The sequence below is a fragment of the Paroedura picta genome, chromosome 8 (assembly GCF_049243985.1).
Source record: "Paroedura picta isolate Pp20150507F chromosome 8, Ppicta_v3.0, whole genome shotgun sequence".
Lineage (NCBI taxonomy): Eukaryota > Metazoa > Chordata > Lepidosauria > Squamata > Gekkonidae > Paroedura > Paroedura picta.
Window position 1 is genome coordinate 1,138,638 of NC_135376.1, and position 27,825 is coordinate 1,166,462.

General features: G+C 52.8%; 2 protein-coding genes across 3 annotated transcripts in view; both read right to left on the minus strand.

The window, feature by feature from the left end:
- Window positions 1-17,885: 17,885 nt before the first annotated feature.
- LOC143842794 (uncharacterized) lies at window positions 17,886-18,909 on the minus strand. The gene has a single exon (XM_077347999.1). The coding sequence runs from the start codon at window positions 18,679-18,681 to the stop codon at window positions 17,998-18,000; it is 684 nt and encodes a 227-aa protein (XP_077204114.1). The 5' UTR covers window positions 18,682-18,909; the 3' UTR covers window positions 17,886-17,997.
- Window positions 18,910-25,170: 6,261 nt separating this feature from the next.
- LOC143842793 (interleukin-1 receptor accessory protein-like) overlaps window positions 25,171-27,825 on the minus strand; it is a 54,629-nt gene continuing 51,974 nt past the window's right edge. For both annotated transcript variants that reach the window (XM_077347997.1, XM_077347998.1), the window contains exon 11: window positions 25,171-27,344. In XM_077347997.1, the coding sequence (XP_077204112.1) occupies window positions 26,980-27,344 (365 nt within the window). In that variant the 3' untranslated portion in view covers window positions 25,171-26,979. The remainder of the gene's footprint in view (window positions 27,345-27,825) is intronic.

The following is a 27,825-nucleotide window of genomic DNA, read 5'->3' on the forward strand; positions in this document are numbered from 1 at the left end:
TGCAAGTAGAATTCACTGCTGCAGAAAGTGGTGGTAGCTGCAATCAGCTTCAAGAGGGGATCGGATGAACACAGAATCCTAGAGTGGGAAGGGTCCATGGAGGCCATCTAGTCCACCCCCTGCTCAGTGCAGGATCAGCCTCAAGCATCCAGGAGAAGGATCTGTCCAGCTGTTCCTTGAAGACCCCCAGTGAGGGGGAGCTCCCCACCTCCTTAGGCAGCCCCTTCCACGGCTGAACTAGACTCCTAGAATCCTAGAGTGGGAAGGGGCCAGAAAGGCCATCTAGTCCCACCGTCTGCTCAGTGCAGGATCAGCCTCAAGCATCCAGGAGAAGGATCAGCTGTTGCGTGAAGACCCCCAATGAGGGGGAGCTCCCCACCTCCTTAGGCAGCCCCTTCGACGGCTGAACTAGACTCCTAGAATCCTAGAGTGGGAAGGGGCCAGGAAGGCCATCTAGTCCCACCCCCTGCTCAGTGCAGGATCAGCCTCAAGCATCCAGGAGAAGGATCTGTCCAGCCGCTGCTTGGAGACCCCCAGTGAGGGGGAGCTCCCCACCTCCTTAGGCAGCCCCTTCCACGGCTGAACTAGACTCCTAGAATCCTAGAGTGGGAAGGGGCCAGGAAGGCCATCTAGTCCCACCCCCTGCTCAGTGCAGGATCAGCCTCAAGCATCCAGGAGAAGGATCTGTCCAGCTGTTGCTTGAAGACCCCTAGTGAGGGGGAGCTCCCCACCTCCTTAGGCAGCCCCTTCCACGGCTGAACTAGACTCCTAGAATCCTAGAGTGGGAAGGGGTCATGCAGGCCATCTAGTCCCACCCCCTGCTCAGTGCAGGATCAGCCTCCAGCATCCAGGAGAAGGATCTGTCCAGCCACTGCTTGAAGACGGCCAGTGAGGGGGAGCTCCCCACCTCCTTAGGCAGCCCCTTCCACTGCTGAACTAGACTCCTAGAATTCTAGAGTGGGAAGGGGCCATGAAGGCCATCTAGTCCCACCCCCTGCTCAGTGCAGGATCAGCCTCCAGCATCCAGGAGAAGGATCTGTCCAGCCGCTGCTTGAAGACGGCCTGTGAGGGGGAGCTCCCCACCTCTTTAGGCAGCCCATCCCACTACTGAACTAGACTCCTAGAATCCCAGAGTGGGAAGGGGCCATGAAGGCCATCTAGTCTCACTCCCTGCTCAGTGCAGGATCAGCCTCCAGCATCCAGGAGAAGGATCTGTCTGCGGAGCCCAAATGTGAGAGAGTTGGAAGCAGCCCTCAGAATGAGCCCGTCCCTTTGCTCCTTGCTGGTCTCTTCTCCTTCTCCTTCTCCTTCTCCTTCTCCTTCTTCTTCTGAGTTGTCCATGCATTTTCCAACCGGGAAAGTATCAAGGAAGTTCGTAAAAACGACAAAGCCATCGGTTTCTGAAGTTGCCCCTCCCAAAAGCGCCCTGTTTGGCCTTGGAGTGCGATGAGGAGCGCTTCCTTGTGGGCCCAGAAGAACAAACTCCTCTTCCTCTTCGCTTCACTTGACCAGCGGGCCGTGCGATTATTTTTAGAGGCAAATTCGGGTGGGTGATAAGATTGACACTCCAATTCATGCTCCTTAAATGTCCGCGATAGAGCAGAGAATGGAGATGCGTATCATCGGCAGCCGGGGGAAGCATCGGGCGGCTGCAATAGGAAACCTTTGGCTCCGGTCGGCCCAGAACAATATCCTAGGAGAGGCCGCAAAGTGATCAATCACGCAAGCTGGTTTGTCCGCATTTCTCTCCTTTCATTCAGCAGCTGGAGCCAAATCTCCCACAGCGAAAGTTATGCCGTGCGGGGGATTCTGGAAAATGATGGACAATCTGCTCCAGTCACCCCCAGTTCCTCCCTCCTGGATCGGGGCCAAGCCTGTGGCTCTAGCCCTGCACAATGCCTCCGATTTCCCCTTCCCTGAACCTTATAATTGCAGCTGTTCAAACATTTATCTTTTAATGTATCTAAAGAAGGAACTCCTTGCAGCACAAAGAGGTTACAGGAGCCTCCAGATTAGCTGATTATTTGCTGTTCACCACACAAGGAAAGGTCGGTGGACGGGTTTCAGGGGGTGTAGGGGAGTGCCTTCTGCACTAAGTCAAGTGGGAAGCCCGAGGACCAAGGTCACAGGAGGCCGCTCCCTGCCCTGCAGGGTCACAGAAGTCCCCTTCAAGGTCACTGGAGGCAACTTCCTGCCCTGCCATCTCCCCTCTCCTCTCCTGAACCCCAATTTGGCTCCAGCACAAGTGGAAACATTCTCTGCACCTCAATAATCAAACGGAGAGGAAATGGAGAGGAAAATTCCCAGCTTTGGGCTGGGCTGCCATCAGTCTGCAGATTTATTTATTTTTTGATTCTTACAATTATAAAACAATGTTTTCCATTTTAAAAACCCCATAAAAACACCCCTTATCACAATCCAAGCAGATGGTGATCACTTCCCTAAAGAATTTTAAATACCCCAACCCCCCCTTTCAGCCCGAGACTTACCTGTCTCAGAAGACTTACCTGTCTCCTGAGCACCTAGCCATGGTGATCCATGTGACAGTCACCTCCAGAACTGACTTCTATAACTCTCTGTGTGTGGGCCTGCCCTTGACCCTGACCCAGAAATTGCAACTGGTGCAGAATGCAGCTGCAAGGGTCCTCACTGGGACACCTTGGAGGGCCCATAGCCACTCTGTGCTGAGACAGCTGAACTGATGACCAGTCGTAGCTTGGATCAGGTTCAACGTTCTGGTTTTGACCTTTAAGGCCCTTTGAGGTTTGGGATGCACATATCTGAAGGACCACTATGTCCCCCATAGTGCTTTACAAACTGTGGGTAATAACTTGTTGGTGATTCCAGGAGCCATGGGAAATAAATATGATGATGATGATGATGATGATGATATCTAGAATCCAACCTGGCCTGGAGGGAATTCCCCTTCCATCCCACAGTGTTGGTCAGCCATTCCCTGGGTCTGCCAGGAAGGGCCACAAGAGACAAACCCTGGCACATCCCTCCCTGCCCACCCACTCACCACCTGCCTAAGTTAACGAAATCAGCAATTCTGCCAGATGACTATCCAGCCTCTGCTTAAAAACTCCCAAAGAAGGAGACCCCCCCCCACACCCAAGGTCTACTCTGGACTGGTAAGCTAGGCGGGGGTTGTAGTCGTGGGTTTATGCTGCCAAGGGATCTTCTGCTTTATTGGAGGCTTTACTGCAAACCGCCATGAGCCAGTTTAGTCCGGGAGTGGCGGCTGAGAAATCAAATAAATAATCAAGCCGGGCCCCTTTTCATTGCTGCAGAATGAAAACTTTCCCTCTGGCCAGAAGTGAAGAGAAGGAAATGGGAGATGCCCCGTGCAGAAGGAGCACCTTCCTACTGCGGAATTGCTCTAGCTCTTTTCCCCCACAAACTGTGGCTGAGAAAGACCACTCTGCCCCCTCGTGGCCAATGCACCCAAAACAGGACTCTCTACTTCCGTCTTAGAACCCCGGGGGACATGAAGCCCACTCTCAAATGCCCTGGAAGTCACTCCACAGCCCAGTCAAGGTCATCTCTTCCCAAGTGTCAGTCTGGGGAGGCAAAAGGCCCCACCTGGGCATCTTTAGATGGGCCGCCCTCCCACCTCAGCTGGGCTCAGGCCAAGACGGCTCCCCAGCACACAGCCAGGGTTCTACACAATAGTGTGCAGTCACAACAACCCCAGGGCGGTGTCGTGGCTAGCGTACCCCAGTAGGATCACACATTCCCACTCTGCCATGGCAGCCTTCTTGGGCCAGTCACGGACTGTCAGGGGACGGGATTTTGCTTTATTGATCTTTGAGCTTTTATTCTGTCCTATTTCAACAGGCCCAGGGCAGGTCACAGCACAGCTAAAATCACATGAATGGGATTCTAAAAACAGAAAAAATTAAGATTGAATTACTTTCAATTACGTTTTAAACATCACTATTAAGGTTAAAATGCTTATATTATCCATAAAATATGTCAAATAGTTCCATTTTATAGCCTAATTATAATTATAGATATAGATATCCTTCAATCAGTAAACAAAGTTTAGGGTTGATGGGGAAGTATTTTCACCAATATTTCTATTTTTCCCAACAACAACAAGAAGCAGCAAAACACCCCTCCCCCTTCCCATGGCTTCATCATTTTGTAGAAATTTTATATTTCTACCTGGGGAGGGTCTGCAGCATGGCATGACTTGCTTTAGATTGCTGCAGATGCTCCTATCCCCCTACTGCTTCTTAACTTATTAGTTTAGGCGGATTCCTAAAATATAGACCTCATTTGGATGGCTGTGAAAATCCATCTCAGATGCATTAAATTTTGCAACTAAAAGGGTGATAGGTTTGCTATTATCTTCTAATAAAAGTGGTGATATCTCCACAGGTGATATCTCTTGGAGCACATGAATCATTCAAAGACTCCAGGCTCAAAAAACAAGATTGCATACAGAAGCTGCATGATACAAGGTGTCAGGGGGTGGTCTCTTAAGATGGTCTCTACATGGACCTTTCCTTGTCTCAGACCCGGAAATTGTAGTTGGTGCAAAATGCAGCTGCTAGGGGCCTCCCGAAATCTCCTTGGAGGGCCCATGTCCAGCCTATGCTGAGGCAGCTGCATTGGGTACCAATTAGCTTCCGGCTCAGGTTCAAGGTTTTGGTTCTTTACTTCAAGTCCTTTCATGGCCTGGGCTCTGCATATCTGAGGGACCGGTTGTCTCCTTATGCCCCCAGCAAGGCTCTTCGCTCTGTGGGTAGGAATTTGCTGGTTATCCCTGGCCCCCGGGAGCCATGCAGGGCCCCTCAACCAGGGCCAGGGCCTTTTCAGTCCTGGCCCCAACCTGGTGGAAGGAGCTGAGGGCCTTAGCAGAACGAATGCAAGATGGAGCTCCTCAGCAGGCATTCGGTTGAGGGCAGACCGGCAGGATCAGGTCCCTCCCTCTACAGGCCCCTGCAGAGGCCTCCAGAGGACCATGCTGGATAGTGGGGGCTGGTGTGGGGGAGGGAAATAGATTTGGTTTCCCTGCCATTGAAGACTATTGATGTGGGTGTTTTTATGGGGGATTTATTATTTCATTGTATATATATATATAAAGATATATATAAAGATATATATATAAAGATATCCTCGCTGCAAAACTCTAGAAGGTAGGATTGGATTGCAGCTGGGGAGGAAGTGGAGTATAAGTGAGGTATATAAATAAATGATTGTGTCTGCAGGGGGGACACAAGAGCCCCCCCCCCCCCCCTTTCAGCCCTCCGCTGCCCTCCTGAGTCTCCTTCGGCCAATGCATCACCACCCCTGCCCGGTTCCATCCAACCCTCCAGAAGGAGAGCCTCCTACTCCTCCTTCGCTCTGCTGCCCTCAGCTGGTCAATTTTGGAATTTTCCAAAAAGCAAGCCAAAATGCCCAGTTCTCCTTCCCTGTCGCCCGGCACAGGTTCTTCTGCATGGTGCCCATGAAGGCTCTCACTCCCCAATGACTGGTCGCTGCAGGGACCACAGGGACAGCTCAGCACTCGTCCACACCCCCAGGGAAATACTGATCCAGCAACCAACTGCCTCCTTTCCCGGGTGTCCGTTTTAGATAGTGTGTTTGTAGGGTAGAGTCTTCAGGGGTAGTCAAACTGCGGCCCTCCAGATGTCCATGGACTACAATTCCAATAAGCGTTTGCTGGCAGGGTCTCATGGGAATTGTAGTCCATGGGCATCTGGAGGGCCGCAGTTTGACTGCCCCTGGTCTATGTGCTACAGAGAGAAATGACCAGCATTGAAAATGGGAAAAGGTTTATTGAAAAAGTTCACACACATACTGTTTACAGCGAAGGATCAAGGAAGGCATGCGAAGAAAAGGTGCAGCCAGGCCTTCCCCTGAGCTTGCCTCCTGGCTCTGGGATTCAGAGGCTTAGTGCCTTTGACTGTGGAGGTTCCTCTCAGCCACCGTAGCTAGTTGAGGCTGACAGAATTATTGACCACACATTTACCTAATCCCCCTTTAAAGCTATTGATTCCTGTGGCCATTCCTCTGGCAGCAAATCCCACAAAGGTTTGGTTGAGAAAGACCCCCTGACTCCAGAGGGCAAAGCGCTATAAGAATTTAAGAACATAAGAAAAGATGTGCTGGGTTAGACCAGGGGTCCATCCGGTCCAACACTCTGTGACACACAGTGCCCCAAAACCAGTTGTCATCAGGAGGTCCACCAATGGGGACAGAACACCAGAAGTCCTCCCATTGTGCCCCCCCCCCAAGCTCCAAGAAGACAGACCGATTGTCCCATCTGTATCTTGTGACTAACAGCCTCTGACGTCTGAGGAAAGGTTGGGGGGGCTTGGTCTGTTTAGCCTGGAGAGGAGGCGACTGAGAGGGGATCTGATAACCCTCTTCAAGTATTTAAAAGGGAGCCATATGGAGGATGGAGCAGAGTTGTTCTCTCTTGCCCCAGAGGGACTGACCAGAACCAATGGGATGAAATTAATGCAAAAGAAATTCCGTCTCAACATCCGGAAGAAGTTCCTGACAGTTAGAGCGGTTCTTCAGTGGAACAGGCTTCCTCGGGAGGTGGTGGGTTCTCCATCCCTGGAGATTCTTAAGCAGAGGCTGGAGAGCCATCTGACGGAGTGGCTGATTCTGTGAAGGTTCAAGGGGGTGGCAGGTGACAGTGGAGGAGCGAGAGGGTTGTGAGTGTCCTGCATAGTGCAGGGGGCTGGACTAGATGACCCTTGAGGCCCCTTCCAACTCTAGGATTCTATGAAATCAGCGATGCTGGAGGCACCTCCCATCTTCAGTTGTGAAGACAGGGGCAAAAAATGTATCCAGCTCTGGTGCCATTTTCCTGTGACCCTTTTGGAAACCGTTTACCCTTGGGTCATCCGAAGGTCCCACGGCCTCCCTGGCTGGTTTGCTGCTACTCATGGATTTGAAGACATTTTTATTGTTGGTCTTTATGGGTTTTGCAATCTGTCCCCCACAGTCCCTTTTGCCTGTTGCGTTTTATCTGCCCCAGCCTGTGCTCCTTTTTATTTACCTCATTTGAACTCGCCCTCTACCGCTCAAAGGAATCCTCCTTCCCTTTTATTGCTTCCATTACTATGTTCGTCAATCATGCAGGACTTTTTTATGCCTGTTTGTACCTCTCCCACCCTGTGGTGTACAATTTATCTGAGCTTCTAGGGCTGCAATTTTAAATACCCTCCAAGCTTCCTGAGGGAATTTGAGCCCCCTTCCCTTCCCTTCCCTTCCCTTCCCTTCCCTTCCCTTCCCTTCCCTTCCCTTCCCTTCCCTTCCCTTCCCTTCCCTTCCCTTCCCTTCCCTTCCCTTCCCTTCCCTTCCCTTCCCTTCCCTTCCCTTCCCTTCCCTTCCCTTCCCTTCCCTGTCAGCTCCTTCTTCACAAGCCCCCTCATCTGAGAGAAGAAACATCTCTAATTCCCCAGACATGCCAGGCCTCCCTTCTTCCCACTGTGGTCTCTAGGCCTTGTGAGGCAGGCAATACGGTTTTCTGCCCTCTCTGTGGCCGGTCCGGATCCATTTCCATCTAGAACACTAAGTTACCCCCTCGTCTCTTAGAGACGAGCCATCCCAAACCAGAGATTTTTCCTTTCCTGCCAGCATCCCCCCATGAGTTAGCATAAAAACTTCTTTCATGCCTTTTTGATTTCAGGGGCTAGCAGCCTGGTTCCTTCTCTGGACCAATGGAGGCTGTCTCTTTTGTACAAGTCCAGCTTCTTCCCTATCAAATGTAAGCCCTTTCCCTCTGCACCATCATCTCATCTGTGCATGGAGACTCCTAACTTGTGACTATCTAGCTGGCCCTGTGTGTAGAGCAGGCAGAACTTCTAAGGAGGCTATCACACAACTGCATTTCCCCACATGGTTGGTTCCAACATGGAGCACGGCCATATAGAATGTCAGTGACCTCCAAGACCACAGCTGGACAGGTCCTTCTCCTGGAGGCTTGAGGCTGATCCTGCACTGAGCAGGGGGTGGGACTAGATGGCCTGCATGGCCCCTTCCCACTCTAGGATTCTAGGAGTCTAGTTCAGCAGTGGAAGGGGCTGCCTGAGGAGGTGGGGAGCTCCCCCTCACTGGCCGTCTTCAAGCAGGGGCTGGACAGATCCTTCTCCTGGATGCTGGAGGCTGATCCTGCACTGAGCAGGGGGTGGGACTAGATGGCCTCCATGGCCCCTTCCCACTCTAGGATTCTAGGAGTCTAGTTCAGCCGTGGAAGGGGCTGCCTGAGGAGGTGGGGAGCTCCCCCTCACTGGCCGTCTTCAAGCAGCGGCTGGACAGATCCTTCTCCTGGATGCTGGAGGCTGATCCTGCACTGAGCAGGGGGTGGGACTGGATGGCCTGCATGGCCCCTTCCCACTCTGGGATTCTAGTAGTCTAGTTCAGCAGGGGAAGGGGCTGCCTAAGGAGGTGGGGAGCTCCCCCTCACTGGCCGTCTTCAAGCAGCGGCTGGACAGATCCTTCTCTTGGATGCTTCAGGCTGATCCTGCACTGAGCAGGGGGTGGACTAGATGGCCTGCATGGCCCCTTCCCACTCTAGGATTCTAGGAGTCCAGTTCAGCCGTGGAAGGGGCTGCCTCAGGAAGTGGGGAGCTCCCCCTCACTGGCCGTCTTCAACCAGCAGCTGGAGAGATCCTTCTCCTGGATGCTTGGCTGATCCTGCACTGAGCAGGGGGTGGACTAGATGGCCTGCATGGCCCCTTCCCACTCTAGGATTCTAGGAGTCCAGTTCAGCAGTGGAAGGGGCTGCCTAAGGAGGTGGGGAGCTCCCCCTCACTGGCCGTCTTCAAGCAGCGGCTGGACAGATCCTTCTCCTGGATGCTTGAGGCTGATCCTGCACTGAGCAGGGGGTGGACTAGATGGCCTGCATGGCCCCTTCCCACTCTAGGATTCTGGGAGTCCAGTTCAGCAGTGGAAGGGGCTGCCTAAGGAGGTGGGGAGCTCCCCCTCACTGGCCGTCTTCAAGCAGCGGCTGGACAGATCCTTCTCCCGGATGCTTGATGCTGATCCTGCACTGAGCAGAGGGTGGACTAGATGGCCTGCATGGCCCCTTCCCACTCTGGGATTCTAGGAGTCTAGTTCAGGAGGGGAAGGGGCTGCCTCAGGAGGTGGGGAGCTCCCCCTCACTGGCCGTCTTCAAGCAGCGGCTGGACAGATCCTTCTCCTGGATGCTGGAGGCTGATCCTGCACTGAGCAGGGGGTGGGACTAGATGGCCCCTTCCCACTCTGCTTCTGTGATTCTCTACCTTCACACCAGGCAGGCAAGTCACCCTGTGGTCAGCATGTGGGTTCAAATCACCAACTAAGGATCCAGTCACAAATTACAAAGAGCTCCCCTCCCTCCCTGCCCAGGGATGGTTCATTGGTGTGAAAGGAGACCTTTTCACCAACGGAAGAAGATCTCCCTCCGAGGAAACAGCCCCCTTTAATCAGAGCCTCCCCTGGGCTCCCCTGCCTTCCATGCACAAGGCCAGGGCCCAGCCATCCCCTGGCAAGGGAAGGCCTCCTCCTTACCTAAGGATTTCAGAACTGCTGCTGTCAGTCACAGCTAGCTCAGCAGGCAGCATCTGCTCCACCACCGACATAACCCGGTCCCTAAACCGGAACCTATGCAGGCTCCCCCCACCCACCCACCCACCCAATGAATCCCTGCTTTCAGTTCTGGCTTAGCAGCAGCTCTTTGAGGTCTCACAGTAAAAGACGGTGAGACCTTAGTTTCAAGACACTCTTCACATGCTCAGTGGTCACCTGTTCTCCTGTTTCCTTGGCCTGTTTATGCCCTGCTTTAATTGTGTCGTATTTTCCCGCAGCGCAGACGCCTGAGGTCTCTCTCATATATCTCCTCGGAGTGCTTTATTGTTTTGACCTTGCTAACCTGACGTGTCTCTTGGAGAGCCTTGGCAGTGTCTAAGCCGTGGCATGGGAAACGGGGCCCATGCCTGGCATCTCGTCCAGCATGCCTGCATTCAAACTGGGGGAAGGGATTTAGGGAAAGCATATCGTCTTGCTAGTTAGCTCTTAGTTCTGGCAAGGAAACTCCTTGTGTGCTCTCTGTTTGATCCTTTCTCCATGACAGAGATTTCTTTCAACCGCAAGGCTACTTATCGAGAGTTCAAGAGGGGCTTGACACGTAGAGCCTATCTGCAGGAGACACCACAGGCTGGTCCTGGGGCCCCAGGAAGAAGAGCAAGGGGCCCCAGCAGCATCTCAGGGCGTCCATTCCATGACCACCTGCCCACTTTGAGCAAGAGCCGCCACCCCCTTCATCAACTTCTCTTCACTCCTTTTGGCACCTGACAAAGTCGGGGCCCTCAACCCTTTTGAGCTTTCGGGGTGAGAAGTGCAGCCACAATATGGCTGCTGGAAAATGGCTGCAGCAGTAGGCGGAGCCAGCCACAAAATGGTTGCTGTAACTTACTTTTAGCCGCACAGTGCTGTACTGTGGTGGTGGCTGCTATGAAAGAAAAGTTCTTAAAAATCAACTCTTTTATGGCCAGTCCAAAGCCTTGTTGGGCAAAAGCCCCTCTGGGCTCCACCAGCTCCTTAGAAGCAGGGGGCAGGTGCCGGGAAAGGTGTCTGCAGGGGGCATGGGAACTTTGGACACCATGTTGGGGGGCTTCTGTTCTAAATCCCCAGGCTCATGCATACGTGCCAGGCCCCTCTGCTTGACACCATCTGCTTGACACCAGAGCAATCCTTTTCCTCAACACGATCTACTCTGATCGGCAGCAACTTAGAATCCTAGAATCCTAGAGTGCGAAGGGACACCCAGGGTCATCTAGTCCAACCCCCTGCACTAGGCAAGAACTCACAGGCTCCCACAATGACCGCAATTTTATGCCCACCAACAATCTCCGGAATCCAGCCTGGCCTGGAGGGAACTCACCCACCACCCCACAGTTTTGGTCACCACAACTGCAGAAACTGAACTTTCCAGGTCTTGGGCAGAGAAAAGCTTTTACAGGGAAAGGCAGGATTTGAACCTGGCAAAGGGGTGCCCTGGGGAAATTATAAGAAGTAAAGTGGTGCCATTTTATGAGGAGGTCCTTCACAGTTTCTCTCTCTCCAAGTTTGCAACCTGCTTTTTCTTAAAGGAGCTTGTGGCTCTTTCCTGTGTGTGTGGGGTGGGGGGTGGGAGTCTCAGCTCCCCTCCAGGCCTGCCCAGACGGGTGCTGTGAACAGCCTCTGCCCTGAGGTTGTGGGAGGGGAGGGGAGGGGGTGCCTGGGGGGGGGGGAGAAAACAGCTGCTCCTCTGAGAGCCTTTCAGTTTTCTTTCATTTCTGGAGATGCTCTTAATGGATGCAATGAATAAAATCTGCTTCCCGGGGGCAGAGGGAAGGCCTATTTCTAGCTGATTCGTGTGCTGGGAATGTAGCGTCCTGTTTGCAAGAGAAAATCATGGCAAAGGAATGGTGTAAAAAATAGCTTCCCCGCATTCTTGTCCCAAAATACATCTCCGGGGGACCTTCTGGAGCCCATTGTCAATTCACTGGGGAGCCATGTAGGAAAATTAATCATGCTCCGTGCGGGGAAAAGAGGAGGACAGAATCTCGGCTCCCAAAGGAAGGTCAGTCTGAAAGGCAGCACAATCAGGGGAAGACCACAGCGGTTTTACCCAGCGCTGCTCAACCAGAAATATCTCATCCTCCAGTCCCTCCCACCCCATTTTGAAATAATTTCGATCTTATTGATATTCCTCCCCCCCCCTCCCACTTTTTAGCTATTTCTGGTCTTCTCAAATAGTTTTAATTTTACGCTTCGGTAATACTCAGCACTGATGGATTTTCTTATTAATCATTTTTGTGTAGTCCATGATTATTTAAAAAGCAGAAGAAGATCCCTCAAGCCATAACAAGTGGTGTGGCACCAATTCCCCGAAATATTAAATATTCCGAGTGTGCTTATTGCTGGTCTTCACAGATCCAAATCCCCTTGGAAAGGAAGCCCATGGAGGGTTTGGCCGGCATGGCCGTGCACAGGATCCCTTAGGCACCCAGCCCGCTTCCTGGGTCCGGAACTGGAGAATCCTGACCCAAGATGGCACTTGAGGATAGCTGTGCTGGACAGGAGTCAAGCAGCCAGGTTTGTGCCCATTCGTGCCTTAGATCCCAGAAGGCTCCGGGGTATGAACTCCCTTCCAAAGCTGGCACCCCACAAATCTGGTTTGTTTCTAAGGCACTTTCTAGCTGTCCCTGCCCCAGTGTCTCTGGGACCCTCACTCACTCACTCCAGTGCGGTTCAGACCCCTGCCAGAAGGGCTGTCGTTCGTTTGACAAGCATAAGCAGGGAGACAATTTCCCACCCATCTGTTTGGCTGCTGGCGAATCGTTCGAGCCAAACTGTGCAGCACAGAGCAACTGGCAGCCTTTCCTGGCTGAAGGTTCCCACACAGCCCAGCGAGGTTTCTGATTCCTGCCTCCTCCAGAGCTCTCCCGTCTGCCTGCCTGGCAGAGCCCAGCCAGCCCCCCCTTTTGAAGAGCAACTCACTCTAGCAGGGATCAACACTGCTTAGAAAAAGGCGGACGGACTGACTGATCATTTGAGTCCCCATTATTGAGGTTATATCACAATGCACATTTTTGCACAGCTTCATGGGAGGCTTGGAGCATCGGTCACTGGGGGAGTGGGGAGGGAGGGAACTGTGAATTTCCGGCATTGTGCGGAAGGTTGGACTGGATGACCCTTGGGGATCCCTTCCAGCTCTATGTTTCTACAGTCTTCTCCTCTCATTATTTAAGGACTGATCCGAAGCTCTTTAGCACCTGTTTGAGGCAAGTAGCTCATATGGCCACCACTGTCTCTTGCAACTGAACCTGTTAGCGGCAGATTTCGTGGCTTCCCTGGGGCATGAAGGAATACTCCCTCATAAACTGCATGAGAAAAATGTCTGCGATAATCGAGCCTCAGCTAATGACAGACTAGGCTAGAGCCCTCCTGGAGCTGCGAAAGATTGAGGCCAGTCCTCGCTCTTGTTCCCCTCAGGACAGACATGTTCCCTCCCTCACGCTTGGGCTTGCCTCCAGAGGGTGGGCAGAAAGGCAGTTCATTTCCAGGTGGGCTTGACCCAACCCCCACCCCCCACCCCAAGTCTAAATTTTTCTTTCCTGGCCGGAAAGAGGAAATCAACTATCACCCACTGACCAGCCCTCAAAGCCTGGGGTGGCCAGAGACCATGAAATGGTCAGCTCATACCTCTGACAGCTAGAAAGGATTCAAAGACATGAGCTGTAAAGGTCAAGGTATCCCCTGTGCAAGGACCGAGTCATGTCTGACCCTTGGGGTGACGCCCTCTAGCGTTTTCATGGCAGACTCAATACGGGGTGGTTTGCCAGTGACTTCCCGAGTCATGACCGTTTACCCCCCAGCAAGCAGGGTACTCATTTTACCGACCTCGGAAGGATGGAAGGCTGAGTCAACCTTGAGCTGGCTGCTGGGATCGAACTCCCAGCCTCATGGGCAGAGCTTTCAGACTGCATGTCTGCTGCCTTACCACTCGGCGCCACAAGAGGCTCAATATGAGGGGTATCAGGGGTTAAATTGTATCTTCCTGGAGATTTCAGGAAAGGGTTCTTCAACCCACAAGGAGATCAGTGTAATTCTGGGTGATCCCCAGTCCTAAGTGGAGACTGGCATATCTAGCTGGTTGCCAGTTCACGTAATCATATAATCGAATCACGCAATCATAAAATCATAGAGTTGGATAGTCCATAAAGGCCATCTAGTCTCACCCCCTGCTCAAGGCAGGATCAGCCTCAAGCATCCAAGAAAAGTGTGCATCCAACTTTTGCTTGAAGACTGCCAGTGAGGGGGAAGCTCACCACCTCCTGAGGCAGCCGATTCCACTGCTGAACTACTCTGACTGTGAATTCCTTACCCCAAACCCCCCAATATTGAGCTGATATCACTCTACATGTAGTTTAATCCCATTACTGTCCCCTCTCAGCCTCCTCTTCTCCTGGCTGAACCTTCACAAGACCCTCATCCTTCCCTCCTAGGGCTTGGTCCCCAGGCCCTGAATCTTCCTCCTCGCTCTCTCTGCCCCCTCTCCATTTTGGCCACGCCTTTTTCAAGTAAGGTCTCCAGAATTGCACCCGGGACTCATGGGGGGGCCCGACCAAGGCAGGATGCAGTGGGATGATGACCTCATGCAATTTCAATGCGATGCCTCTGTTGATACAGGCCAAGACACGGTCTGCTCATATTTAGCTACACTCCACAAGTACCCCAAGATCTCATTCACACACCCTGCTATGTGACTCTCCTATTCAATATGCCTGCTTCTCATTTTTGTGACCCAGAGGAAGAACTCTGCACTTCTCCTTATTCAATTGCATCTTGCTCTCATTTGCCCACTTTCCCAGCGTGTTCAGATCTTGCTGAACTCTCTCTCCCTGTCTTCTAGGGTGTTCACAACTCCTCCCAATTTGGTGTCACCTGCAGATTTAATGAGGAGTCCCCCTACCCCCTCATCCAGATTACTGATAAAAATGTTGAAAAGAACCGGAACCAGTTGTCTTGTGGCTGCTGTTTGCAAGGGCTCCCGGATCAATCCCATCTCTGGAGAACCAAGAGGGCAACATAGCACAATCCGCTGTCCCACCAAACCTTTCTGAGGCAGGGTGGGCAAAACGCCTCCTTTCCCTCATCGGCACTCACACACCCACACCCACAAATGGACACTTCCTATATATAATATAGGCTTCAGCCCAAAAGTCAGTTAATTTTTCAGACGGCTCTATGAGAAGATCAGCTTGCATAGCATTTTGGATAAATGGCTCCCCTCCCCCCCCCCTGCCCTTTGCATCCCAGCCACGTCCAACAACCCCCGGAGAGGCACTCATTGGAGAAAGGAGGGGGCTGAGGGGCCGATCAATCATTCGCAGAAGGGACATTTTTATATCCAACAGTTTTATTTCCAATGTTCTGAAGTTACTTTTCGTTCTTCAAAAGCCCATTTGCTTCTTTAAAAAGAGGGTTTTTTAATGATTGATTATCAAACTGGCTATAATACAGGAATAGAGGCAATGTGCACATTTGAAATCTTTCCAAGTGAACCATCATTAAAAAAAAAATCAGAATATGCATCTTCTGTTGGGATGTGCAAGATCCATAGTGTGCATGATTCAGAAACATATAAAGAACATCCTGAAGGGGGCATCAGAGGAGAGGTGTCATTAGCATGGTTAGAGTAGGAACTCCCTGATTTTTTTTTTCAAATTATCGCCTTCCATATCCTTATTGGATACTGGGAGACTTCCTGCTCCTTTGAGGCCACTTCCTCCCTGCTTGCCTCCTGAATGGAACCGGACAGTCAGTTAGGAATCTCTCTCTCTCTCTCTCTTTCTATACAAAGTAATTTCTCTTCTAAATAAAACTATTCTGTTCTTTTAAGCACCCTGGTGCCTTGCCCCTCCTTGCACATCTAAACGGAACCAATATCTTCAATATAAAATTCCCTCACAAACAAACACACACAAGAGAGATTTTTAAAATTCCCTTTTCATCAAAATAATCTTTCTGATTTTCATTGATGCAGCCCTTAATGAATTTGAGACAGCTGTTCCAAAATCTCACATGTGTAAGCACTGTGGTCTGTCATCCTGGCCCCTCTGTGCTCCCGAGAAATGAAAAAAATGACCACTGCGGTCCACAAGCTATGAGCTTAGATTGCCCCCTTATTTGAAACTAACAATTTCATCCATGATTCACACATGAGAACCTCAGGAGAGCCTTGTCAGATCTGACCAGTGGTCCAACCAGTCCAGCCTCCCGTCTCACTCAGTAGCCAACCAGTTAATCTGGAGGTCCAACAAAAAGGCAGAAAGGCTGAGGCCTTCCCTTGATGGGCCTTGAGTTGGACTAGATGGCCTGTATCGTCCCTTCCAACTCTATGATTCTGTGATTCTGTAATGTTTCTGAACGAGGAGGTTACTTTTAATCACCATGACTAGTAGCCACTGGTGGACTTCCTGAAACTGTCTAATCACTTTTTAAAGCTGTCTGTGCCTGAGTCTATCATTGCCTCAGCTATAAGACCCTCAGAAGGGCCCTGTTGGATAAGACCAGGGAGGGTCCCTCCAGTCCAGCCTCCCGTCTCCCGCAGGGGCCAGCCAGTTCCTCTGCAGGGCCAGCCACAGGGCAGAGAGGCCGAGGCCTTCCCCTGAGAAGACCCTCAGAAGAGCCCTGCTGGGTCAGGCCAGGGAGGGTCCCTCCAGTCCAGCCTCCCGTCTCACCCAGGGGCCAGCCAGTTCCTCTGCAGGGCCAGCCACAGGGCAGAGAGGCCGAGGCCTTCCCCTGAGAAGACCCTCAGAAGAGCCCTGCTGGGTCAGGCCAGGGAGGGTCCCTCCAGTCCAGCCTCCCGTCTCCCCCAGGGGCCAGCCAGTTCTTCTGCAGGGCCAGCCACAGGGCAGAGAAGCCGAGGCCTTCCCCTGAGAAGACCCTCAGAAGAGCCCTGCTGGGTCAGGCCAGGGAGGGTCCCTCCAGTCCAGCCTCCCGTCTCACCCAGGGACCAGCCAGTTCCTCTGCAGGGCCAGCCACAGGGCAGGGAGGTCGAGGCCTTCCCCTGAGAAGACCCTCAGAAGAGCCCTGCTCGGTCAGGCCAGGGAGGGTCCCTCCAGTCCAGCCTCCCGTCTCACCCAGGGGCCAGCCAGTTCCTCTGCAGGGCCAGCCACAGGGCAGAGAGGCTGAGGCCTTCCCCTGAGAAGACCCTCAGAAGAGCCCTGCTGGGTCAGGCCAGGGAGGGTCCCTCCAGTCCAGCCTCCCGTCTCACCCAGGGGCCAGCCAGTTCCTCTGCAGGGCCAGCCACAGGGCAGAGAGGCCGAGGCCTTCCCCTGAGAAGACCCTCAGAAGAGCCCTGCTGGGTCAGGCCAGGGAGGGTCCCTCCAGTCCAGCCTCCCGTCTCACCCAGGGGCCAGCCAGTTCCTCTGCAGGGCCAGCCACAGGGCAGAGAGGCCGAGGCCTTCCCCTGAGAAGACCCTCAGAAGAGCCCTGCTGGGTCAGGCCAGGGAGGGTCCCTCCAGTCCAGCCTCCCGTCTCACCCAGGGGCCAGCCAGTTCCTCTGCAGGGCCAGCCACAGGGCAGAGAGGCCGAGGCCTTCATAAGAACCTCAGAAGAGCCCTGCTGGGTCAGGCCAGGGAGGTTCCATCTAGTTCAGCCTCTTGTCTTACGGAGTGGGCAACCAGATCCTCTCAATCTCCAGAAAGAGAGCATAGAGCTCCAGGGCTTCCCCAGCTGTTCCCTCCTAGCACTGAGATTCAGAGATTCACAGCCATTGAGGGTCTTTGCCTCTATGAATCTGTCTAACTCCATTTAAAAGCTGCCTCTGCTTGTGGCCAATAACCGTGTTTCACATTCCAACCCCCAAGTGTCTTCTCTTGTCTTCACTGAGCCTCCTGCCCATCAGCCTCATCGGGTGCCCTGGAGGCCCAGTATTTGGGGGGGGGGTTCTCTTTGTCTGCTCCATACCTAACTTTATCAACCTCCCTCATGTCCCCCCTTAGCTGTCCCTTTCCCCGACTCTCCAGCCTTTCCTCCGAGGGAAGGGGCTCCAACACCCCCCCCCCGGCCACCCCCACCATCTCTGTTGCCCTCCTCTGTCCTCCCTTGGCAACGATCCCTGATTCCTGATCCCTGATTCCCCTCATGGGTTTATTGCTCTTCTTGGGGAGTTACATGCCCTTGAAGCACCACCAGAAAACAAGCTTAAAGCTCTTCCATGACCTCAACCAACCTCACCTTTCCGGGAACTGCCTAGGAAAAGATGCCTGAAGCCCAGAAGCCTCTCCCTGACGGCGGCCATCCCTGCCTCCCTGAAGTCCTGTGGGTGGACTGACACATGAGGCCCACCTCTCCCTCCCGCCCTCCCTCCCTCCCTCCCACGCATGAGTTTCCTCCATATCAAGCAGGTGGGGTCCTTGTCGGCCCTCCTTTCGGGTCTTCTCCTCCTGCGTCCTGCAGTCCGGGGCCTGAGGAGCCACGCAGGCGAGCCACGGGCTACAACACGTAGAGGTCGTTGTTCTTGGAGAAGTCTGTGTATGGGTGGGGGGGGAGGGCGGGCGTTGGCGAGGCTGCGGGGGGATGCTTGGCTCCGCTCTGGGGCTGGGGTCCCTTTGGCTCCCCGGCCAGGGGCCTGTGGGGCTGCACCTCCCACTTGGACTTGCCCCCCCTGTGACTCTGGCTCCTGAGTTTATGGTTCCCATTGCAGGCCACCACGCAGCACCGGCAAGCCAGGAAGGGCTTGGGGTGGCCTTTGGCCTTGACTCGGGGCAAGGGGGGCAGACCTCGCTGGACGGGGATGCCCGGCCTGGAGCTCTGCTCTTCGGCCGGCCCTTTCAAGCGGCCCTTCTTCTTCTGGACGGGGTCCGGGCTCACGTCGGAGTGGGAGGAGCAGCTCTCGTTCCAAGCCGAGGCGGAGGTGCTCAGGCTCCTCAAGGGCAAGGCGAGGCGCAAGGCCTTCCAGAACTTGGAGCCGGGCCTCTTGGACTTCTCTCCCTTCCACGTCACAAAGGCCACGGACTCCTTCAGCTGCTGGACGCTGGGGTGGGCCCGCAGGAGTGGCCGGTACTCGACCACCACCAGCTTGGTGGCAATGTGGTTCTGGCAGAGGAGGCCCAGTTTGAACTCCAGCACGCTGATGCTCTTCTCCAGCAGGTAGTCCGGACTCAGCACCACGATCATCTTCCGGCTCCTCTGGATGAAGTCGAAGATGGCTTCTGTGGTATCTAGCCGGGGAAGGAGGACATGGGGTCAGAGGCAGGCCACCGCGTTTGGGTTTGGGTTTTTAAAATATGTTTTATCGGAAGCTTTAAGGCAAAAACAAACAAAAATTCAAAACAGAAAAACATAAAAAATAAAATTAAAAATATAGAAACATTTTTAGCTTCTTGGCAACAAAACACATACAAACACCAGTCAGTCAAAATTTATTAGATTATAACAAGACTTACTCATTCTAAAATTATTAGCGTTCTAACAAAAAACCCTCTGTCCTTTTCAATCTCTATAATCAGCACACCCAGTCTAAGAGAGGATTTTCACCCCCTTGACCTTCAACCCCCCCAGATCATCTAATCTCCCCCCCCCCAATGCAAAAGTCAATGAGGGGTTTCCATTTGGCAGTGAATGAAGTTATTGTCCAGACTTGAGTCATGTGGCTGAGCTGAATGACTCCTCGGCCGAGTTGCCCTTTTCTACATCCAGGGTTGCCAGTGCTGGGTTGGGGAATTCTGGAGATTTGGGGGTGGGGCCTAAGGAGGCGGGGCGTGGGGAGGGGAGGGGCCCCAGCAGGTCAGAAGGCCGCAAGGTCTGCCATCAAGGAGAGCTGGTGTCTGGAGTTCAGCCGTAATTTCGGAAGAACAGTCTAGGGAGCCAATGCTGATTCTGTGTATTGAGGCAGATTGTGAGTGGGTGAGCAGAAGGGATTGCAGCAGTCCCCGTCTTGCACGCCCAGGGAAATGCCGATCAACACTTTGGGTTTTTTTGGGGGGGGGGGCATCATCTAGGCATAGAATTGGGGTCACTGTGGGGAGGCAGGTGGTTGTGGGATTCCTGCATTCTGTGGGGAGCTGGACTAGACTTCCCTGGAAATCCCTTCCAATTCTATGATTCTGTGAACAGGCTCAAAAAGGAGGCCTCTGTTATAAGAAAGAAGATTCTTTATGGGAATGTTTGCTGTTCGTCACCCTCTTTCTTCTTAGCTACGTGCAGCTGAAAGGGTCTCTTTATCAAGACCCATAAAGAGGTTGGCAATCCTGTCTAGGTTTGGGAAATCATGAAAAACGCCAGTTTGGGAAAATCATGGAGATTTGAGGGGTGGATTCAGAATAGGGCTAGAACAGGCTTCCTCAGGAGGTGGTGGGTTCTCCATGTTTGGAGATTTTTAAACAGAGGCTGGAGAACCATCTGATGGAGAAGCTGATTCTGTGAAGGCTCAAGGGGGTGGCAGGTGACAGTGGGTGAGTGAGAGGGTTGTGAGTGCCCTGCACAGTGCAGGGAGCTGGACTACATGACCCAGGAGGTACCAACTCTATGATTCTAGGTCCACCCTGTCAGTGCCAGATCTAGATTTGTTTATTTTATTTTTGCGATGAATATAATGCCCTTCTTCGAAGATTGAGGGTGGCTTACAACATTTTATGGGATAAAACAGAGTTAAAACATTTTAAAACACTCCAAAAACAATCCAGGAACTCTGCCTTCTCTCCAGTGGGTGGGTGGGGGGAAATAGTGGCCTGTTGCCAAAGGACGGAGGGGCATATTTATCCTATGTTTAGGGAAGCCATTCTCTTGGTGGGATTGCCCGGGGCTTCAACCATCCGCCCAGCGGTGGGGCTCCCTTTTGCGGGCCCTGGGGAACTCTTTGAGTCTTTCCTGATCTCACTTGGGAGAATATCCCAACAAGCTGGCGCCAGGGCCAAAAAATCCCTGGGTCTGGTTGAAAACAATTTGACTTCTGTGGGGTCAGGGACCTTGAGCAGTTTTTGTGCACTTGATTGTGGATTTCGTTTGGACACATAGCGGAGAAGGTAGATATTAAAGGGAGCGATCTGTAAACATCTGAAGGACAATTTGGTGATCCAAGGAAGTCAGCATGGATTTGTCTCCAACAGGTCCTGCCAGACCAACCTAGTTTCCTTTTTTGACCAAGTAACAGGTTTGCTGGATCGGGGAAATTTGGTTGATGTCATTTACTTGGATTTTAGTAAAGCTTTTGACAAGGTTCCCCATGATGTTCTGATGTATAAGTTGAAGGACTGCAATCTGGATTTTCAGATTGTTAGGTGGATAGGGAATTGGTTAGAGAACCGCACTCAAAGAGTTGTTGTCAATGGTGTTTCATCAGACTGGAGAGAGGTGAGTAGCGGGGTACCTCAGGGTTCAGTGCTCGGCCCGGTACTTTTTAACATATTTATTAATGATCTAGATGAGGGGGTGGAGGGACTACTCATCAAGTTTGCAGATGACACCAAATTGGGAGGACTGGCAAATACTCCGGAAGATAGAGACAGAGTTCAACGAGATCTGAACACAATGGAAAAATGGGCAAATGAGAACAAGATGCAATTTAATAAAGATAAGTGTAAAGTTCTGCATCTGGGTCAGAAAAATGAAAAGCATGCCTACTGGATGGGGGATACGCTTCTAGGTAGCACTGTGTGTGAACGAGACCTTGGGGTACTTGTGGATTGTAAACTAAACATGAGCAGGCAGTGTGATGCAGCAGTAAAAAAGGCAAATGCCATTTTGGGCTGTATCAACAGAAGCATCACATCAAAATCACAAGATGTCATAGTCCCATTGTATACGGCACTGGTCAGACCACACCTGGAGTACTGTGTGCAGTTCTGGAGGCCTCACTTCAAGAAGGACGTAGATAAAATTGAAAGGGTACAGAGGAGAGCGACGAAGATGATCTGGGGCCAAGGGACCAAGCCCTATGAAGATAGGTTGAGGGACTTGGGAATGTTCAGCCTGGAGAAAAGGAGGTTGAGAGGGGACATGATAGCCCTCTTTAAGTATTTGAAAGGTTGTCACTTGGAGGAGGGCAGGATGCTGTTTCTGCTGGCTGCAGAGGAAAGGACGCGCAGTAATGGGTTTAAACTTCAAGTACAACGATATAGGCTAGATATCAGGAAAAAGTTTTTCACAGTCAGAGTAGTTCAGCAGTGGAATAGGCTGCCTAAGGAGGTGGTGAGCGCCCCCTCACTGGAAGTCTTCAAGCAAAGGTTGGATACACACTTTTCTTGGATGCTTTAGGATGCTTAGGGCTAATCCTGCATTGAGCAGGGGGTTGGACTAGATGGCCTGTATGGCCCCTTCCAACTCTATGATTCTATGATTCTATGATTCTATGATTCTACAGGTACAATGTCCCCAGATCATTTAGGGCCCTAAAGGTAACTACCAGAGCCTGGAACCTGACTTGATTCTCAACCTGAAGCCAGTGCAGCTGGGCGAGCACTGGTCAAACATGCACCTCCCAACCAGTTCCTGGAAGCTTCTGGATCAGACTCAAGGGGAGCCCCGCATGGAGGGAGATGCAGTAGTCTAATCTGGAGATGACCATTGCACAGCTCACAGTGGCCAGGTTGTGTGTTGACCAGTAAGGTGCTGGCTGCTGCACCCTGGAGTTAGGGGGGGAGGGGGTTTCTTCTTCACAAAATTCCTGAGGAGAAAGGAACTTCCTGTGGGCGGAGAGATGGAGGCATATCTGCTTCTGGTATATCTCCTCTTTCACCAGCTGACCACCAAAGTAGGAGCTTGGTTTTAGGAGAAGAGGTGAGCTGCCTTGGACCAGATGGCTGCAGGTGAACTGATCATGCCATGAGAAATGAACTCCTTAAGAAAGGTGCCTAGCCTGTATTGAACATCAGGCGGGGGCAGAAGGATTGTGTTTCATCCTATTTATTTTGCCTGTTTTGCTTGACTCTGTGCTGTGCTAAAGATCTGCTTGTGAAATTTATTCTTTTAGTAAATTTTTTATACATTTGAAGCTAGCCGTGGCTCTCTGACCACATCAAGCTCCCCATCTTGGAAATGCTAGTCCAGTTCAAACAGAAGACCCAGGGTCAGGGGAGGAGATTGGCAAGAAGCTTCTCCTCTGGAAGGGTGTACAGTGCAGTAAATTGTCCACACAGTGCTCATATGCTGCGGCTGTGGGAGACACAAGGGTGAGGCCTCAGGTGTGAAAGGGGCGGCTAGGAGTCCTGGTCCTCTCAGCTGGCATCCCTGTATTATGCTCCTTTTCCCAGGCCTCCTGGAGTTGGCAACCAGCCAGAAGAGGGGGTGGGCAAGATGGAACAGGGGCTGCAAATTAAAAGCAGACCAGTTCCATCACCAGAGTGGTCCCAGATAATTTTTTCAGCAGAAACTGAAGGGGGGCATTTCTGCAAGCCCAGTAGAACCATTGCCACTGTGGCACTGCAAACCCAACAGGACTGAGGTCACAACAGGAAATCTCTACAGTGGAAACCGAAGGTGGTGAGAGAGCATTTTTTGCAAGCCCAGCAGAACCAGTGCAAGGTAAAGAGTGCCCAGCAGAACCAAGTGCCATTAGGATAATGCCAGTTCAGCAAGACTTATATGAAGCATAGAATCATGATCCAAACATAGAATTAAAAAGTTGGAAGGGGCCATACAGACTATCTAGTTCAACTTTCTGCTCAATGCAACATCAGCAGGAGTGAGTTGCAATTTCAGTGCAGAGTGCCCAGCAGAATCTGGTGCCATGTAGCCATGCATGGGGAAGAGCTCTAATAACAAACTAGAGAATCCCCGTAGTACAACCCGAAGGGGGCCTTTTTTCAAGACCAGCACAGCCCGGTCAGTGTACAAATTGCCTAGCAGAACCCACTGCCACCGTGACACTGCAAGTTTAATAGGACTGGTCTCAGAAGCAGTGTCACAAGATGTCCAAACCGGGGGGAGGGGTCGGCAAGGCCAGCACAACCAGTTCAGTTACAGAATGCCCAGCAAAACCAGCTCCACTAGAACTGCAAGCTTAGAAGGACTGATCTCAAAGCATAAAGCCACAACAAATCCAAGCTGCTGTGTGTGTGTGTGTGTATACGTAAGCCCTGAAAAAGAAAATGGAAAGGCAACACAAAAGAACCGAGCGGGGGGGGGGGGGGCAACAAACCTTACAAAACGACTTTGAAACCGACAAGTGTTTCTAAGGTTGGACAATCCCCACCCCCACCCCTTGTTTTGAATTTTGGTATTTTGTTTGTGAGGAGAGAGCTTGTCAGGAAACATATCCATTCAGAAACCACCACAAACTGCTTGAGAGTTCCTGGCAAGTTTGTGCAAGTTGACCTACCACAAACTTCAGTCTGCAGAACATGAATGGGCCCCAACTTCATTGTTTGTAAGTGGGTCTGTGCCCACCACTAGCAGTGGTGTCCCCCAAGGGACGGTCCTGGGGCCAGTCCCATCTACTTTCTTCCGGGATGACCCGGGACGAGGGCTGAGTAGAGCAGCTGCCAAGCTTGCAGGTGACGGGCCACGATTCAGGATGCTGAAGAGCTCCAAGAACTCCACAACTGGGTGATCTGGTGATACTGGGGCAAGTGCAGTTCAAGGCAAGTGTTAAAAGGTGCCCACTGGGACAAAAGAGCCCCAGCGCCAAGTCCAGGCTGATGGGGTCTGAACCTGCTGGCTCCGAGAGGGAAAAAGGTCTTGGGGCCACAGAAGAGAGCTCCAGGGAAGTGGCCACCCCGTGTGCTGCAGCGGGGGGGGGGGGGGAAAGGCAAACTTCTGTCGGGGATTCTTCAGAAAGGGACTGAGAATTAAACCACCACGATGGCAATGTGGCCTCATTTGGGACACAGCGTGCAGTTGTGGGTCCTGTCTCTCCGAAAGGGCATTGCAGAGCTGGAAGAAGCACCGAGGAGGGACCCCGAGGTGAGGAAGGGGCTGGAGTGCCTGACTGCGAGGAAAGGCCGAGGAGCCTGCGATGTTTCCATCTGGATAAGAGGGGGCTCAGTGGGGACAGGAGAGCAGCTTAGAAAAGACGGGAGGTGTGGAGAAATGAGGGCATCCAGTGGAGCTGATGGGCAGGAGGTTCAGGATGGACAAAAGGAAAGACTGCTTTACACTGAGAGGGATTCAAAGGTGGAATTCGCTGCCAGGGGATGTAGTGATGTCCACAGGAGTGAACACTTTTCAAAGGAACCGGGGGGCCACGGTGTGAGATGGACGCTGGACTAGACGGACCTTTGGCTTGAGCCAGCAGGGCTCTTCTGATGCATTAAGGTCAGGCCCCTCGCTCCCAGGGGCAGAACTCATCGGACCCAGGGGCTGAACGGGGTAGGTGGGAGACTGGAAGGCCGATAGTACTGCCATCTGATTAATTTGTTAAGGGTTTTTTAGGGGGGTTACTTTGTATTTTATTATTTTAGCATATACCGCCACTGTGTGAGACGTGCAACTGTGCTAGAGGGACCCTCCCAGGTCTGGCCCTGCCGTATTATATTCCCACCCACTTTCTGAAAAGCCCGTGGGTGCCAAGAGAAGTCCCAGCTGGCACCACACTGGGAGGGCCTTGGGACACCCGTGGGGAAGGCCAGGTAGGGCTGGGGGGGTCCAGGGTCAGCGGGAAGAGCAGAATGGAATAAAAATAAACACACACATCAAAACATGGAGAAGGAACTGAAGGACAACAGAAAATACCAAAACAAACATTTTATTGAAATGCAAAACAACCCCCCTTCCCTCCCCCAAAGTTGCAGTTTTTCAATGTAGATGATCTAAAAAAAAAATACAGAATGGAAGGGAAAGACAAAAATGGGCCAATGAAACAAGCCAATGGAAACAGTCCGCTTGAGAAAACCCTAACTCAGTCGTGGCTTACACACATAGGAAATCTGGCTTCAGTAAACCCTGCTGTTTACTACCCGAAGGAGCCTCAAAGCAGCTTCCAATCCCCTTCCCTTCTTCTCCCCACCACAGGCACTCTGTGAGGTAGGCGAGGCTGAGAGAGCTTTAGGAGAACTGCTCTGCGAGAACACTAAAAGACCTGTGACCGGCCCAAGGCCACCCCGCTGGCTGCATGTGGAAGAGCTCAAAATGCTCCCCCCTCCTCCCTTTTATCCTCCTGGAAACTCTGTGGCCTAGGTCCCGCTGAGATGGGTGGCCCAGGACCTCCCAGGGCAGGGTGGGCAGTTGCGACCAGGAAGTCCGGTTCACCGAGGGCTCTGCTGGCCCTCCGTTGAAGAGGGGGCTCGGCTAGATGGCCTCTATAGCCCCTTTCAGCTCTAGGACTCTATGGGTCATTCACAGACAGGTACTGGTTAGTGTGTCACACAAAGGGGAGATCCAGAATGATCTCTTATGGGGGCCTATCCCCTTCTCAAATCCCTTCAGCCTCTCTTTTGAAACCTGAACTCGCCACCAGAGTCCAAAGCTGCTGCCCCAGGATGCATCTCAGGGGAGGGGTGGGGAGTAAAGCAACAAAGACAAACAATGGGAGGCTGAAAAAATCACAGGTGACCGGGGGGGGGTTCACCCGGCAGGGGATGGGGCCTATGAGTGTGTGTGGGGGGGGAGAGCATTTCCAAGGCCCGGGCCTGAGAGTAATACTGAATAAGTGTGGCCCGCTCCCAGGCTGGAAGGGAAAGAGGATGAAAGCAGAGGTGGTCAAGGGGATTCATCCCTTTGGCCCCCAGGGCAGGGTGGGGTAGGGTCCCTGGTTGGTGGGGGCCACTCTCCTTCGGCTGCACGTGGCCAAGGGGAGAGGACAGAGGAGTCCTGCTCAGTGAAAACCTGCAAAAGTCCTGGACAAGTGGGGGTGGGCGGGGGCCAGCCAAGCTAGCACTACCCTCGAGTCTGTCTGGAGGAGGGTGAGCTGTCCACGGAAACGTGGGCTCTCTCGTGGTGTGAGTGCAAGTGGGAACAGAGGACAACGCAAGGATTTGGGCTCTGGGAAAAGCACAGTTGTGCCAACCTCCCTTGATCTGCACCCAGGGCTGCAGTGTCCCACCTTGGTGCGGCTGCTATGGAGGGCACTCTCTCTCTCTGGGTACACCAAGAGTCCCTCCGCATGGACTTTGGGGGAAACAGCAGCATTCAATAATCCCCCATTTAAAAGCCTGGGAAAGGGGGCTTCCCACAGGGCAGGACTTGGCCGGGCGAGGCCAGAGAGAAATGGCCCCATGTCCCTTGAGGCCAGGAGATGGAAGGTCAACGGTGGCCTCTGACCCCAAGGGCTCAAAAACTTCCCAGCGACCCCATGCCCCTTGGACCACAATCCCTCCTGCCTGGAAAGAATCTGCTGGACGGCAGACATCCTGGCTTTGTGGGTCAGTCCCGAGGCACACGGAAGCCCACGTGGGCTGCATTTTGAAAAACATGTCCTGGAAAGCTGTGCTCAAACGCAATGGCTCCCCTCCCACCTGCTCCAGACCCCAGACTGGGATCCTCCCGGATTCACGGCCCCCTGTGCCTGCCCTCGCTGATCCTCAGCCCTCTCTCCCCCCTTCAGATTTTCCCCAGGGAGGAGCGGGAGAGATTTTGTGCCTTCCAGGAGGTCTTGGGCCTGCTCTTCACCGGCATCTCCACCAGCAGCTGCTTCCAGAACCTTCCCTGGGGGTACCTGGACTGCTCCCCCTTCCACTTGATGACGCTGAGGGCCGCCCTGGCCCGCCGGAGCTCCTTCACCTTGCTCTTCTTGGTGGTCTGGTACTGGACCAGGATGACCCTGATGGTGCCCCGGGAGGCCATGTTCTCCAGGCCTGCCTTGAGCTCCAGCAGGGCCTGGGTGCCCTGCAGGATGTAGTTGGGGCTCAGCACAACCAAGAGGCGCCGGCTTCTCTGGATGAAGCTGAGGGTCTCGTCCGTAACAACTGGGAGGGAGAAACAGACCGGGCAGGTTAGAGGGGATCAAGACACGGTCCCTCCAGGGAACCACCAGGGAAGAAGGGGACTTGGGGTTTATGCCCTGGTTCTCTCTACCCAAACAAGTCTCCAAGCCGCTTACTCTCATGGAATCACAGAGCTGGAATGGGCCGCAATGCAGGACACGCACAACGGCCTGCCCTCCCACAGTGACCCCAATCCCATGCCCCAGTGACCCCCCTCCTCCACCAACAATCTCCAGAATCCAGCCTGGCCTGGAGGAAATTCCCCTTCCATCCCACAGTGGCAACCAGCAATTCCCTGGGTCTGCCAGGAAGGGCCACAAGAGACAAGCCCTGGCACATCCCTTCCTGCCCACCCACTCACCGTCTGCCTCAGTTCACAGAATCAGCCTCTCCTTCAAATGGCTCTCCAGCCTCTGCTTAAAAACTCCCAAAGAAGGAGGACCCACCACCTCCCGAGGAAGCC